Here is a 16083-nt window from a genome sequence, read left to right as displayed (position 1 = left end):
TCTTCTCTTCTGCAGACTAAACAATCCCAGTTCCCTCAGCCTCTCCTCATAAGTCATGTGTTCCAGACCCCTAATCATTTTTGTTGCCCTTTGCTGTATTCTCTCCAATTTATCCACATCCTTCTTGTAGTGTGGGGCCCAAAACTGGACACAGTACTCCAGATGAGGCCTCACCAATGTCGAATAGAGGGGGACGATCATGTCCCTCAATCTGCTCGCTATGCCCCTACTTATACATCCCAAAATGCCATTGGCTTTCTTGGCAACAAGTGCACACTGCTGACTCATATCCAGCTTCTCATCCACTGTCACCCCTAGGTCCTTTTCCGCAGAACTGCTGCCTAGCCATTCGGTCCATAGTCTGTAGCTGTGCATTGGGTTCTTCTGTCCTAAGTGCAGGACCCTGCACTTATCCTTATTGAACCTCATCAGATTTCTTTTGGCCCAATCCTCCAATTTGTCTAGGTCCCTCTGTATCCTATCCCTGCCCTCCAGCGTATCTACCACTCCTCCTAGTTTAGTATCATCCGCAAATTTGCTGAGAGTGCAATCCACACCATCCTCCAGATCATTTATAAAGATATTGAACAAAACCGGCCCCAGGACCGACCCCTGGGGCACTCCACTTGACACCGGCTGCCAACTAGACATGGAGCCAGTGATTACTACCCGTTGAGCCCGACAATCTAGCCAACTTTCTACCCACCTTATAGTGCATTCATCCAGCCCATACTTCTTTAAATTGCTGACAAGAATACTGTGGGAGACCGTGTCAAAAGCTTTGCTAAAGTCAAGAAACAATACATCCACTGCTTTCCCTTCATCCACAGAACCAGTAATCTCATCGTAGAAGGTGATTAGATTAGTCAGGCATGACCTTCCCTTGGTGAATCCATGCTGACTGTTCCTGATCACTTTCCTCTCATGTAAGTGCTTCAGGATTGATTCCTTGAGGACCTGCTCCATGATTTTTCCGGGGACTGAGGTGAGGCTGACTGGCCTGTAGTTCCCAGGATCCTCCTCCTTCCCTTTTTTAAAGATTGGCACTACATTAGCCTTTTTCCAGTCATCTGGGACTTCCCCCGTTCGCCACGAGTTTTCAAAGATAATGGCCAATGGCTCTGCAATCACAGCCGCCATTTCCTTTAGCACTCTCGAATGCAACTCGTCCAGCCCCAGGGACTTGTGCACGTCTAGCTTTTCTAAATAGTCCCTAACCACCTCTTTCTCCACAGAGGGCTGGCTATCTACTCCCCATGTTGTGATGCCCAGCGCAGCAGTCTGGGAGCTGTCCTTGTTAGTGAAGACAGAGGCAAAAAAAGCATTGAGCACATTAGCTTTTTCCACATCCTCTGTCACTAGGTTGTCTCCCTCATTCAGTAAGGGGCTCACACTTTCCTTGGAATGATGGGACGGAGAAAACTGAATACTGGGACAGTGATCCCACCCCCATGATGCACTGTGATCCAGTCCGAGAACTCTTAGTGGCAGAAGGTGGCAGTTTGCACAGTGAGTAGCTACTCATGGTGCACTGCTCTCTGTCAGTGCTAGAGCACCAACTGGGGACACGCACGGCCTACAAAAGGAGTGTTGTGTGAACATGCAGAAGTGATGTAATTACAGCAATTTATGATCATCAGTGTAACTTAAGTCAACTTAACTCTGTAGCGTAGATATGGCCTAGCTCTCAATGCTTGCAAGAGATGCTCAGACCTCACCAGTTTTAGCCCTAAATCTCAAAAATTACTTTCCAAAGGTGCATAAATGTTCCTTTTATAACAGAATGTGTAAAGGTGAAGAGACACATATTTCAGTTTGACCTTAAGGGTGTGTTTGTCTTAGTTCAATGTATGCAAATATACTTCTGTTTTATTTTTAAAATCTTGAGTAAGAGAAAATTGCATGATTTATGAAATGCCCTCTATAAATATGTATTTTGAATTATACAGTGAGAGCAGGCTGGACTGTTTGCACCGCTCTGATAAACGTTAAATACCGTTTTTATTGAAAATTGTGCAGGTCAGTTTTGATGTTTTATGTTATAAAATGATAGGTCCAACACTATGCATATATGATTATGATATTTAAAATATAATTGAGTTTGTGGAGCTATCTATGAAGGTTCTTATATGGTCCCCGTCAGTGTAGTACTGAGTAGTTTGCAAACATTAACAAATTTATCTATACAACACTTCCTTGGAGGTAGGAAAGTATTGAATAAACAAATCAAGTTGCATCAACTCATGTAGTTGTATCCCACCCCAAATTTACAATATAGGGGTATTTCAAGTAATACCAAAGAGGTATTCTAAGAACTAGAAACATGAAAATTCCTTCTTTTCCCACAGGTACATATCCTAATTCTTTGGCTCCCAGCTCATAAGTGGCAAGAACTCCCACACCTCTAGAATAATAGGGTAGCAGCTAACTTCCCCAAATTGCAGGTGGCACATTCCTCTCTTGTCTAGGAGTTATAGCACATTTAACCACTATTCTTTTTTCACTGAAGTCAGATAAGAAGCTCTCATTGACTGTTGCTGCGTCAGTCACTTGAACAGCTGAAGGCTAATAAAACTACATTTTTCCTTAGGTTCTAATCAGTATTTAAATTAACGAAATTAAATGTAACTATTTTCTTGAGATTCTGTCAACTTTTTTTTAAAAAAGCAAAGTGTATTTGTGCTGCACAAAGCAACTTCAGTGCCTTGCTCTGCTTAAGGTTATTTTTCTATCTGATCTGTAGTTTTCTAGGATATTTGTGTTCCTAACTATATCTCTCATACGGTTTTCTATAGTGCTCTATGTTGTTGTATCTAGGCAGTAGATATTCCTATTTCTTTTCTCCTTTGTTGTTTTTTTCAGGAGGATTCCATCCTTTGAAATTTTATATCTTAGCTGTCCATACATCAAGTGGATTTTATTTCCATCTTACCACCAAGTTTGTAGGTGGGCTCCCAGGGGTATATCAAACTGGCATATTTCTGACACTGGGCTACCTCTCTGCCACCAGATCAATGAGGGTATTACACTTCTAAAGTATAAGGCAGGGATGAGCAACTTTTGGCACATGGCCCACCAGGGTAAGCCCCCGAGCGGGCTAGGCTGGTTTGTTTACCTGCCGCATCCACAGGTTCAGCCGATCGCGGCTCCCACTGGCCTGTTTGCTGCTCCAGGCAATGGGGGCTGCGGGAAGCGGCAAGGGATGTGGGATATCTTCTGCTATCTATCCATGGTGACTGGAAACTCCAGGTTGCTGAGGTCTCAGCAGGCCTTGTGGGACAGATGATATTCTGGATCAGGGAGGAAATCTTAAAGAAATATTTTCCCTGTCCCCAGCTGCAGATGATTTAATAACCCAGAGTGAGACAAGGTGGGTGAGGTGTAATATCTTTTAGTGGACCAACTTCTGTTGGTGAGAGAGACAAGCTTTTGAGTTACACAGAGCTCTTCTTCAAGTCTGGGAAATATACTAAGGCCATGTATACACTACCACTTATCTTGGCAAAACTTACATTGCTCAAGGGTGTGAATAAACACCCCCTGAGCAAAATAAGTTATGTTGGCATAAGTGGTAGTGTGCACAGCACTATGTCAGCAGGAAGCGGGAAAGCTTCTCCTGTCGGCATAGAGTGGCTACATGGGAGATCTTACAGTGGCGCAGCTGCATCGGTACAGTTGTGCCTCTGTAAGCTGTCTAGTGTAGACATAGCCTAAAACTGTCACAGCTAAATACAAGATCAAACAGATAGTTTAGCATAAATAACACATATTCTTAAGGTGAAGTGGCCCATTAACATCCAATTCATAACTTTGCTAGACACTAAAAATCATGGTTTTAGTAAAGACATGGATTTATGGTTTATCGCAACAATCTGCAACCCACTAACTCCCTTTTTTTCCCTATGACTACAGCAGTGTTGATGGGTCACTTCACCTTGAGTGGTTGCTTAGAATATGTGCTAACTGCTTATGCTAAACTATCTGTTTGATCTTGTATTTAGCTGTGACATTCTTAATATCTTTCCCAGACATGAAGAAGAGCTCTGTGTGGCTGGAAACCTTCTCTCTCTCACCAACCGAAGTTGGTCCAATAAAAGATATCACTTCACCAACCTTGTCTCTCGAATATCCTGGGACTGACATGGCTACAATAACCCAGAGTGACTCTGTTGCAGGCTTGATTGACACTCTGCTGAAACATTTGCAAAGGCTCTTTCTCTGTGCTTATACGCCAAAATACATTTCAAGCACCAGCTCTCTTGCCAGACAATCCTCCAATTTTGGGTAGGAAACACCGAGGCTGGGAAGACATGCCATGACATTACTGTGAACATAGGAAGAAAAGACAACATCCAGCCTCAGGAGAGCTAACACCCTTGTGTAACCACCCTCTCTCAAGACACCAACATAACAAAGTGAAGGACTAATATTGGGTGCCCGGGCATTTCCTCTCTTGCTGTTCAGAGAAAGCTTCTCTTCTGTTGCTATTGTTACCTCTGTTCCCCTAAAAACCAACCCAGGGTCACACTTGTATGAGTTTTATTATGATGCCGCTGTTGGGTCAGACAGAAAAGGGATGGAGCTTATTTATACATGCACACATTCACCGCGTTCATACCCTCCTGCACTCACACACTTACACAGGCGGAGAGTTACTGGAGACCGCATGGGAAGCTGAGAAGCTGAAGCATAGTAGATCTTGTGTGTCCACCTGAGGTCACGGATCCGGGCCGGTGAGCAGGTTGAGAAGAAGCAGAGGGTTTGTATGCATGCCTATCGCCATGCTGGAACGGAGTGGCTCCTGTCACGTACATGGAGTTTTCCTTTCGTGTCCGTCACCGAGAAGCATTTCCAGACCAGTTCCTTTCATGCATACCAGGTTCTTCTTTTCTTTACAGCACCCCATGATTGCCTTCTCAGGGCAGGTTACATCAAATACACCTGTCTCCTGTCTCCAGGCTCTTTTCTCCTTGCAGTTCCTCTCCGCCCAGTCCCACATTCACGCCTTTGTTCACACTCCCTTATCTCCCCCCCACACTCCCTTGTTCACACACTCTCTGAATATTGCAAAGTTTGGAGGTTCATACCAGTGGTAACTGAAAAGGTACAAAGCTTGCAAAGGTTACAAAACTTAAATGGCTGTGCTAACAATAACTGAAGTTACAAAGTCTGCAAAAAAGTTAATGATACAAGTTACAGATCTTACAATTGCAGTTGAGCAGAGGCTTTACATAACAGCTATAGCCACCTTCTTTCTTTCACATGCCGAATGGTAGGCATCTTTGCCTGGTTGCTATGTCAACCATCCTCCCTTTGCAAGCGGAATGCCTAACAGCGGTTGATATGGCAACCTCCCTCAGAACATTTATACATGCTGAGTATGTGACAAACACTTTGGAGAAGGCATTTTTGGTTGCTCAGCATGTTGGCATACCACAGGGCAGTAGCCTGGGGCAGAGCATGTTCACACAACCATACATTGAGGAGAAGTGCAGACATTCAACATGAGCTGTGAGCAAATCTTGAAGTGAGGGAGCCAAGATAAACCTGCTGCCTCCGACTCCCACACCTGCCTGTTTAAAAACATCAAGGATAAGGTCCAGCTCTGAGTGTTACCACAGACCACTGATGAACGCAAGAAACCATAATGCACAAGATGATAACCAACATTTTCAAGTGGGTGCCTTAAACATATGATGGCCATGGCAAGCCTCTCTTCCCACACATTCAACTGCAGATGGAAAAGAGGCTTCCTGAACATGAAATATGCTGGAAACTTTCTCTGTCTCCAGAATCAAGTTGCTTCTCAGAGGCTATTTATACTCTGCCCTCTGTGTGCAGCAGTAGAGCTAGCTGAATTCTTTTTTTTTGACTGATACTTTTTGTGGTGAAAAATGCAGATTCAGGTCAACTGAAATATTTCATGAATTCATGTCAAATTCATCAAATTGGTTTGGCAGGGGGAGGGGATTGGAGGGCGGAGTGAAAACACCCTGAAAAAATCCAAATTTTTTGTTTCAGTATTTTCAAAATGAATTTTTTTTTTATTTTGGTGTGGAGAAACTTTTCATTTTGAAATGTGCTTCACTTGTATTATTTAAAAAATAAAATAAAAAGGCAATACCTTGAAAAATGCAATGAAATGTTTTGTTTGGCCTCAAACAATTTTTTTCTCCAATTTTTTGGTTCACTGAAAAAGTTTGTATATCATACACACACACTATATTTCAGGTTTATTTGAATTATTTTTTTTTCAGTGTTTTGGTATGGCCAGTAAACCAAAATATCAGTTATTCACACAGCTCTAATCAAAAGAAGATAAAAAGAAAATCATGTAAATCTTGTAACAAAGTGTCAAAAATAAGCTGCTTCCTTGATAGCCTTAGAATCAGCCTTTTTTTTTTTCAAGGTATTTGGTGAACCTGTGTCCCGAAAGCCTCAGTGCAGCCAGAATTCATGGGGATCCATAAAATCCATGCATATGTTCTACGGATGCTTTCAGCTTCAGCACACAGGTGCCCAATAACTCCACAGGGGCCCAATCATGCTTCATTAGGAGGCCCCCAGTACTTCTGTCTGGTATTATGAGCTCTCCATGGCTGGTGGGTAAGCAGTGTCCAGTCCCAAATGCTACAAGGAGCGCCAAACAACAGACATGCCTTGTAGTCAGGGAAGAGGGTGTCTCACTGCATAATCACAGAGTGCTTCAGTGTTTCGAGTCAGAACTTGATGTTTACAGGACTCGAGCATTTCAGTTTATCTGAGATGTGCTTGACAGAGGATAATGTTTCCATTACCAGTGTTTAAGGCCAGTGCCTTTCACAATGCCAGGGATCAACATGCAAAGCTTGCTCCACGCCAAAGTATCGAGATGCAAGAAATGCATAGGAGGGCAAGTCTGTGTAGAAAGACCTTTCCACACCTTACCGCGACAGCAATTTAAGACTACATTTTCAAAAGTGCCTAAGTGACTTGAGAACCTAAGTCTCATTAGCTTTCAATGGGACTTAGGTACTTTGAAAATTTTACTCTTTGATATTAATCAAGATGCTTTAGCATTGAATTTCTTTTGGTAATAGAGCAATATTTTAACCAGGGAGGACAATTCTCTTGCTGGGGGAATGTGTGACATGCTTCCATCCCGTTATTATTTCTCTGTTAGTAATCCTACAGTTTCAGTATACATTAAATTAGTACTTTCCTTGTAAGGACATGGCTGAACAACCCTAACACTGCTAGATAACTTTTGTTGACTCATTGAGGTAGATGTGGCTTTTTAACTCCACCAGGATATAGTGGAATGGGATGGACAGAGACTCGTTAGGAGGCAGAGGAAACCAGGGTCTATAAAAGAGAGGTCTCAGCTGGGAACCATCATGAACAGAAAATCTTGGGGAGAAAGCTAAGTGTGAGGTTTACATAGCATTATTATTGTTCAAATTACCTTAACGCCTCCCTTACCTTTACACCTCCTTTCCTGGGGAAGGCTTGATAAAAATCCTCATCAGTTTGCACAGGTGAACACAGACCCAAACCCTTGGATCTTAAGAATAATGAAAAAGCAATCAGATTCTTAAAAGAAAAATTTTAATAGAAGAAAAAGTAAAAAGAATCACCTCTGTAAAATCAGGATGGTAAATACCTTACAGGGTAATTAGATTAAAAACATAGAGAATCCCTCTAGGCAAAATCTTAAGTTACAAAAAGACAGAAAAACAGGAATCTACATTCCATTCAGCACAGCTTATTTTCTCAGCCATTTAAAGAAAACAGAAGCTAGCGTATCTCTAGCTAGATTACTTACTAAGTTCTAAGACTCCATTCCTGTTCTGTCCCCGGCAAAAGCATCACACAGACAGAGAGAGCCTTTGTTTCTCACTCCTCCAGCTTTTGAAAGTATCTGGTCTCCTCATTGGTCATTTTGGTCAGGTGCCAGCGAGGTTATCCTAGCTTCTTAACCCTTTACAGGTGAAAGGGTTTTTCCTCTGGCCAGGAGGGATTTTAAAGGTGTTTACCCTTCCCTTTATATTTATGACAGTACCAATATGAGATTTCTAAAGATAGTTACAACACTCGACCCGAGGTTTAAGAATCTGAAGTGCCTTCCAAAATCTGAGAGGGATGAGGTGTGGAGCACGCTTTCAGAATTCTTAAAAGAGCAACACTCCAATGCGGAAACTACAGAATTTGCACCACCAAAAAAGAAAGGCAACCTTCTGCTAGTGGCATCTAACTCAGATAATGAAAATGAACATGTGTCGGTCCACACTGATTTGGATTGTTATCGAGCAGAACCCTTGATCAGCATGGACGCATGTCGCCTGGAATGCAGGTTTTTAAAAATAATTCTACATTTGTAAGTTCAACTTTCATGATAAAGAGATTGCACTACAGTTCTTGTATCTTGAAAAATACTATTTCTTTTGTTTCTTTTTTACAGTGCAAATATTTGTAATAAAAATAAATATAAAGTAAGCACTGTACACTTTGTATTCTGTGTTGTAATTGAAATATATTTGACATGTAGAAAACATCAAAAATATTTAAAATAAATGGTATTCTTTTATTAACAGTGCAATTAATCGCATGATTAATTACGATTACTTTTTGAAATCGCTTGACAGCCCTATTTTTCTTTTTCTCTCTTCTTACTGTTAACTAACAAAAATAAATATATGAACAGTCATTACAGATATCTCCTAAGGAAAAAAACTGTGGTAACCTCACGTAACACTGTGCAAGGCAACTGTTGGTGAATGCTGACTTTTTCAGTGCTGACCAGTGTGTGTGTTTTTTATTATATATCTATTTAACTGAAATTTTATTACAAAAAATTCTGAAATGCACTTGTAAATTTCTTGAATCCCTCATGTGTATGCTGGTGTGCCTAGTAGGGTGTGAAAAGTCAGAAGCATGTTTTCAAAGTACAGAATACAGGAATTTAGCTCTCATTAGCTTTAATGGGAATCATGTAGTTCAGTCCCTGATTGAGGCTTTAAAAATATGCCCCTTACTCTACAGAATCCATATTTAAGTTATGGGGAGACTACTAGATGGATTTTCCTGGTTTATTTTTCCTTTGAATGAATGAGCTGTATGGTTCCATTCAAAAATAAATTGTTTAAAACAGTTGGGGATAATTCCATTTCCCTGTAGGCCAAGAAAGGATTTGACGTGTATTTACATTAAAGAATAAGTCTAAGAAAAGTTTTTGCATTTCAAGAAGGTATAAATCAATCCTCAGGAACATCATAATAAATATTTTTAACAAATAATTTAAAATCATTAATAGTTATATTAATATTATAAGCTATTGTGATTATTAACTATAATACTCTATTAACAATAATTTGGAGACATACACCATTTTCTACAATAAATGGCCAGTTTGTTAACATCCTCCATGTGTAGAACCCTAAAATGGACTATAAAGTGTAATTGCAAATTTTATGGTATTACTGCTGTGGTACATATTGTTAATGTTATTTTTGACATGCAAATCATTATATATTTATTTATATTTGTTTTCATTTTATGGAGCTTTGAAGGTAAAGCCAAAAATAACTACTTTGTAATAGGAAATCAGTTCTTTTCTGTTTGTACTTAATATATTATAGTTCATTAGTAGATTAGTAACTATAGTAGGTTTTGACTGGCTGAAAAGCTATGTAAGAATAAATAATACAGTGTACTTTCTACAGATGTGTTCAGTCTGTAAAGAGAGTTACCATTTGGGGAATATTTATTTAATTACCATAATCGCCGGCAGCATACATAAGGATATATTTTGTAAGACTGTATTATGCTCACTTATTCACATGTGTTGGAGATAATGGATAATACTTTCAAAGAGCATAGGCACATTCTATTCTATTCTATTCAGGTTCTTACATGGCCCTCATCACCATCGTAGCTGAACACCTTCTAGAAGTAATGGGAATATTATCTGCCATGTTTGGTTCTTTCATTCTCCCTTCTCCTCAACAAAAAATTGTAATGAAAAAAATGTATAATATATACCTGTACTATGTGTTTATATTCACAAAAGCAAGGTCAAAGAAGTGCACCTTGCACTGGAAACAAAAGGTAGTGAGATTTGTTATGGCATTTAATTCCTGTGGAATGAATTCCTACAGTCTTGGACTCGTCTCATGCTGTCTCCTGCACGACAAGCTTTGTCCTTGCACTGGAGAATTCTACTGTACCTGAGGATAGGAGCTACCAGCTGCCATCCTCATCTTGAAGCTTTGGGCAGTCTTTTAGGTAGGCTGGGCCCAAACCATTGAGTGCCTTGAAGGTAATGGCTGAGTCCTTTGAATTTGGGAAGCCAACATCATGGTTTGATGTGCTTATGGAAACCAGTGGTGCTAGTGAGGAGACAGGCTACTGTATTCTGTACCAGCTGGTATTTTGTGAGGCTAACAGCTTCATGGACTATAGAAATAGTCCAACCAAGAGGTAACAAAACCTGAGGCTAGGTTATCATTCATCAGCATGAGATGCAGCCTTGAGGCTAGGTTATCATTCATCAGCATGAGATGCAGCCTTCTAGCCAGCCATAGATGACAGAGCATGTTACTTGCAGATGTCGTTCCATGAAAATGCATCATGCATTAGCAAAGCATTCAGGAGCACTCCTAAACTGCAAGTGGAATTGACCAGTTGCTTGTGCATTTTCAGCCAGTGAAAACTGCATTGTGTCTAAAAACCCCTCAAAATACTTTCCTCTGATAACCAGCATAACCTCTGTCTTGTTCGGTTGAGCTTCAACCAGTTGTTCTTCATTCACTTAATCCAGCTAATCTCATCCACTCACTAGGCTAGCAAAGAGACAACGGTGTTACTTGAGAGCAGCATGTTATTTGCATATTGTTGGCTCATGAGTTCATGATATCTTTCCACTTCGCTAGTAGCCGCATGTAGGTATTGATCCTAATCTGGTACAAATCAGTGTAACTTCATTGAAGTGAGTGGAGCTACGCTGTTTTGCAGAAGTTGAGGATGTGACCGCTAATGCCCACCCTTTTCATACTCTTTTTCTATCAGAGTAATTTCAGCAGTTTTATCACATCTATAACTTCATACTTTTACCTTCAATGGAAACATTTTTTCCATCAGAATTTGCCAAGTTTCATGTAGAATTGTTTTGATTGTAATGAATTTCTGATGGAAAAATACCTGGAAAAGTACCTGATTTCATGCCACCTCATCTAACTCATCAGCTAATTAGGGCAATCGGCTAGCCGTTAGCATGTATCTTATATCATGCAAAAGCGTTCTTCTTGAAATTCCCTTTCCTATAGTTCAGATGCTCTGTTTCAATTACATGTGAGTGACAGCTGGTTACTCTTTCAGTGCAGTAACAGATCACGCTAGTGGTTTTGTGCCTTTTTTTCTGCTCCTTCTAGATTATGCAAAACACATTTTATTATATATTATGAATTTTACAATACTCTGTATGTGTCCAATATTTCACTAATTCACAGTCTCCTGATGTTGGACATTTGAAGCAAAATAAAGTACTGTGCTATCTTTATGATTAATAGAAACATACATTAATCAAGCCACAACTGGTAGAGAATGTATTTGTTCTTATTCATCAACATCAGAACGGGAGGAGATATATGGTCCTCCTGGTGCACTAATAGGAGCTATGCACATGCACTGAGAGCAGCATAAATCTTTTCCTTTGATGAGTGATGATGATTAGTCCCACTAAGAAAAGCTTTTCAACCAAAAGATTGGATAAGGTTATTCTCAACAGGCATGTCAGATTTGGCCTTTAAAGCATGAACTGCACTCAGTTCCACAAGGACCTCTTTTCTCCTACCATTTGGTTCCTTTGTTTTAAACGCTCTTAGCTTCTAGAAAGTGAACAACTTACCCAATGACTAGAATACTGTATTTGCCAAGCAATTAAAAACAGTTTCTTAAAGCAAGATATCTTGCCTCATTAAAGAGAATGATTCACTCGATAAAAATCCCAAGAACTCTGAATGTTGAAGGGGATTAGTAGTTTTGTTCGATTCTGGGGAGGAATGTTTGGGTCTGATTAAAGCACTGGGTAGGATTGATGCCTGAAACTAGGATTTCTCAGCATGAAACAGTTTCCCAAAAATGGACATACAGGCTGCCACTAGCCCTAACAATTTTACTTAGATTCATTGATGATAATTCCCACCCAACCTGAGAGAAGCAAGCCTGAGGGTTTTTGTATCACCAGTTTGCTAAACCACATGCAAATGGATATCTTGGGGCTTGCACAGCTCTAGTTCACCGTTTAAATATCTTTTTGGAAATTACATTAACTTCTCAGTGCTACGTGAATATTTTTGCTATATAAAGCACTTGTATATTATTGAAAATCAGTATTTTAATAGGCAATGTTTGTGTTTTTATTGTAAATATAGTAACAATATTATAAGGTCTAAACACAAATTTTCTGTTTTGTCTTGAATAATCAATTTGGTTTTCATACAAAGAATTTTGAAAATAAAGGATCCTAAAAAGAAAATGCCCCATCAAATTTTAAAATAGATGGAAACGAAGATATTTTGAAGATTTGTTTTCCCTTTGTCTGAACAGAAAATCTTAGTATGAAATTCATTTTGACTAACTTATTTACCTAGTGTTATAAAATATCCACATGCATTTTTATGTTTTTGTATAATATCCTACATCATTTTTCATTTGCAGACACCTAAAAAATTTCACATGGAGGTGCGGACCCTCTAGGGGGTCTGTGGACCACTGGTTGAAAACCATCGTTCGATGGTAATGATAACCTTTTGCAGATCCCTTAGACATAGTCTGCAGACCCGAGATTGAAAACCACTGTCCTAGATTCAGCGCATGAACCACATAGCTTATGGTTTATCACAGAGGCTGGGAACCTCTTCCCAGCATGTTAAGTGTGGTTTTATTACTGGCATGATCAAGTAAAATTTGTAACATCTTAAAACAGGAAAAGATTTATTAAAATGGTTGAATAAAGTTTGGCTCCTATATCCATGTTTAGGCTCCTAAATAAGAGAATTGATTTTCAAAAATGCCAAGTACCCAGCACCTTCAATTGACTCTATACACAAAGCCATGAAAATCAAATATAGAAACTAGTATAATCAGACTAGTAGAATGTTAGCTAGGGTTTACCTACTGCTTATGTATATTGCAGCCAGCCTAACTCATGGTGGTAGAATCTTTACACTATGCCAGCATATATTCTCATTGTATAGGCACACTGCACCTTTCCAATTTTGCTTTCTGTTATAATTTTGACTGCTGTTCAAAATATTTTGCATGGGGTGCCAGAGACTGGCAATTTGGTCCTATCTGTGTCTGTTTCACAATCTGTAAAATGGGAATTGTAACAATATTTACCTACTATTTAGTTACCCACCCCATGAAACACCCTTCATCTCTCTCTTATTATGAAGCTATCACACAATTTATAGTGGTAATTTGTGGGAGGGAAAAAAAGAGAGAGAGAAAGGAAAGATATCAAAAGAAGTTTAATTTGCTAGAGGTTTTGAAATACACATTTAAACTTAATTGAAACCATTCCTAAATTCTTTAACATTATTTAAAGCTTTCATGTCTAAATTGTTTTTTTTTGCAAGGTAAATGTAACTCAAAATGTAGCTAAAATTGATAACAGGGAACAATGAGGATGTTAAACTAGTGTTAGTAAGAATTTATTTTTTATACAAGGTGTCACCAAATATGTAAAGTTTGTTTCCTCAGTAATGAATTATTGACTCACTAATCAAGCACTGACTGCAGAGGTTTTTCTTCTTCTCCTTTTCACCACCAGGATTATACCTTAACAATGTATTTTCAACAATACTGGAGAGATAAGAGACTAGCCTATGCTGGGATACCTCTCAACCTTACGCTTGATAATCGAGTGGCAGATCAACTCTGGGTGCCCGACACTTACTTTTTAAATGACAAGAAGTCATTTGTGCATGGAGTTACAGTGAAAAATCGAATGATTCGCCTTCATCCAGATGGAACAGTGCTGTATGGCCTCAGGTCTGTACTTTATAATGAAGATTTCATAGCTATTGTTTCGTACTGTTGATATTTGTTTCCTGGTACAAGGTTATTACACACTGTATGTAGCATATTATGTAAACTTCACAGTAACCCTGAAAGATGTCGGTAGAAAATAAATAACACACTCAATGTTTCTTAATTTTGCCACCAATGTATTCAGTGAGCTTTTATCTGTTTATACAGCGTCACCATAACAGGAAAGCTCTGCAGCTACATGGTTCCTGAAAGGAAACCATGAAGTGCAAACCTAAATATTTCTTTCAAAAAATATGGGGAGTGAGGTTTAATTTGGGTGCTGAGTTCCTCTCTTGGTATACCACTACTTGGTAGTGGAAAAAATAAACCCAGGAAAAGTGAAGTCTACAACATTAAAACATGATTGTGTATACCCTCTGGATTTTATATTTACTCTGGAAGTGTAAAGGAGCTTTAAAGGACGCTGCTTTATATCCATATTAAGTCCCTGTACCTTGCCAGAGCAGTAAAAAGGCGACTTAGTGAAATGAGAATCAGACAGAAATAAACACAAGATTTGCCCTTATAGGGAAAACCAGTTCTTTACCTAGGAGAAGCCTTTTCCCCTTGCTGCATACAACTCTTCTGCAGCTTCTTCTCCTCCCTTGTTTCACTCACTGGAAGAGGTTTTCAAAGGTCACAGGCTGCCCTTAATTAGACTCAGTGTGTCCTTAATCAACCGGAGGTAACGTTTTTCCGTTCATAGTAAAAAGGGCTTTAACAATTCTAAGACAGATACACCTGCCTTCAACCGTTCTCCCAGAACTGTCATGTCTGACTTTGTCACAAAGTATTCACAGCACATTCCCAAATAAATTTGCTGAATATTAGTTATAAAATTAAAGCTCAGTATTAATCGGTAGAAAATCATTTATTTGATAAATTTAGTCTGCTCTTCTGCAGACAGCGAATGCCCATGAGCAGATTACACTTTCCTTGAACGTATTTGTTGTTTGAATTTACTCAATGAGAAGAGACAGAGAGACATGGACTTCAGTGCCAGCGGCACATATATGATACCCAACTCACAACTTCTTTCATGCACACATCACTCTTGCCCAGCTTTTGCTGAGCCTACAAGAGAGAAGAAGCTCCTGACATTAAATCCTAGCAAAAAGAAAGGGAAAAAAGTTCTAAAGACTGGTCAAAACCTTAACCTAGCATTTAGCTGCAAAGGTGGTTTGCAGACTTGTGCTCCATCTAGGCTCTGCTGCTTCTGAACAGTCAAATGGCATCAGTAGCCAAAAATACCTTCTGCCATCTTCATCTGGTCATGAGGCCTCTTCTTTAGTGAGCACCTGGCCTTTGCAATTTTCATGTTTGACTCCCCCAATGCTCAGTTACTACAATGCACTGGATGATAGAAAATATCATGAGAAAGCTCCAGGTGGTGGTCCAACTTCTGAGCAACACAGATCCCTGAAAATGCCTGATGAAAGTGACCCTTATGCCACACTGGCTCCACGTTAAGTACTGGAAAATTCAGAACCCTGATCTTCAAAGTCTTCAAGGGATTGAGCCTTGGTTATCTCAGGTTTCTTCTCTGCCAAGGTTCTCTTCACAACCATTATCCATGAAGAACAATGGAATTAATAGTTCCAAGGTTGGACTTTCTCAGAACCTGATCCATGGCTATGCAACTCCCTTCCAATTGTCTACAGATGTCACTGTTTGCAGCATAAAATGTAAAATGCACATTTCTATGCAGCGGTTTTTCCTCAATAATAATTTAAACAAAAAAAAAGGTAATGGCATTTACAAAGAGGGGATAGAAAATAAAGTATCCTTGCCTGTTGTATGCTTACCGGATGCAAATCTTTTTGCCCTCAGACACTATGGTGATGGAGCATGTTATAAATACCTAAAGTGAAAGAGAGAATTGTTTTGCAAGTCTTCTGAATCTGTGAATTGGTTATTTTAAGTATTCAATACTCAGTATTTGAACATTCAAGCTATATTGGTTAGTTATGGTTGGTCAGATAAGGAATGTGACATTGCTTCTGTTTTTTA

The 16083-nt window shown here is 39.4% G+C and overlaps 1 protein-coding gene across 2 annotated transcripts in view; it reads left to right on the top strand.

The window, feature by feature from the left end:
* Nucleotides 1-16083, top strand: part of GABRB3 (gamma-aminobutyric acid type A receptor subunit beta3) — a 170466-nt gene that overhangs the window by 124289 nt on the left and 30094 nt on the right. For both annotated transcript variants that reach the window (XM_084637288.1, XM_084637287.1), the window contains exon 4: nucleotides 13814-14034. In XM_084637288.1, the coding sequence (XP_084493414.1) occupies nucleotides 13814-14034 (221 nt within the window). The remainder of the gene's footprint in view (nucleotides 1-13813; nucleotides 14035-16083) is intronic.

This window comes from Lepidochelys olivacea (genome assembly GCF_965140295.1).
Source record: "Lepidochelys olivacea isolate rLepOli2 genome assembly, chromosome: 1".
Lineage (NCBI taxonomy): Eukaryota > Metazoa > Chordata > Testudines > Cheloniidae > Lepidochelys > Lepidochelys olivacea.
This window is presented reverse-complemented; position numbering and strand designations above follow the sequence as displayed.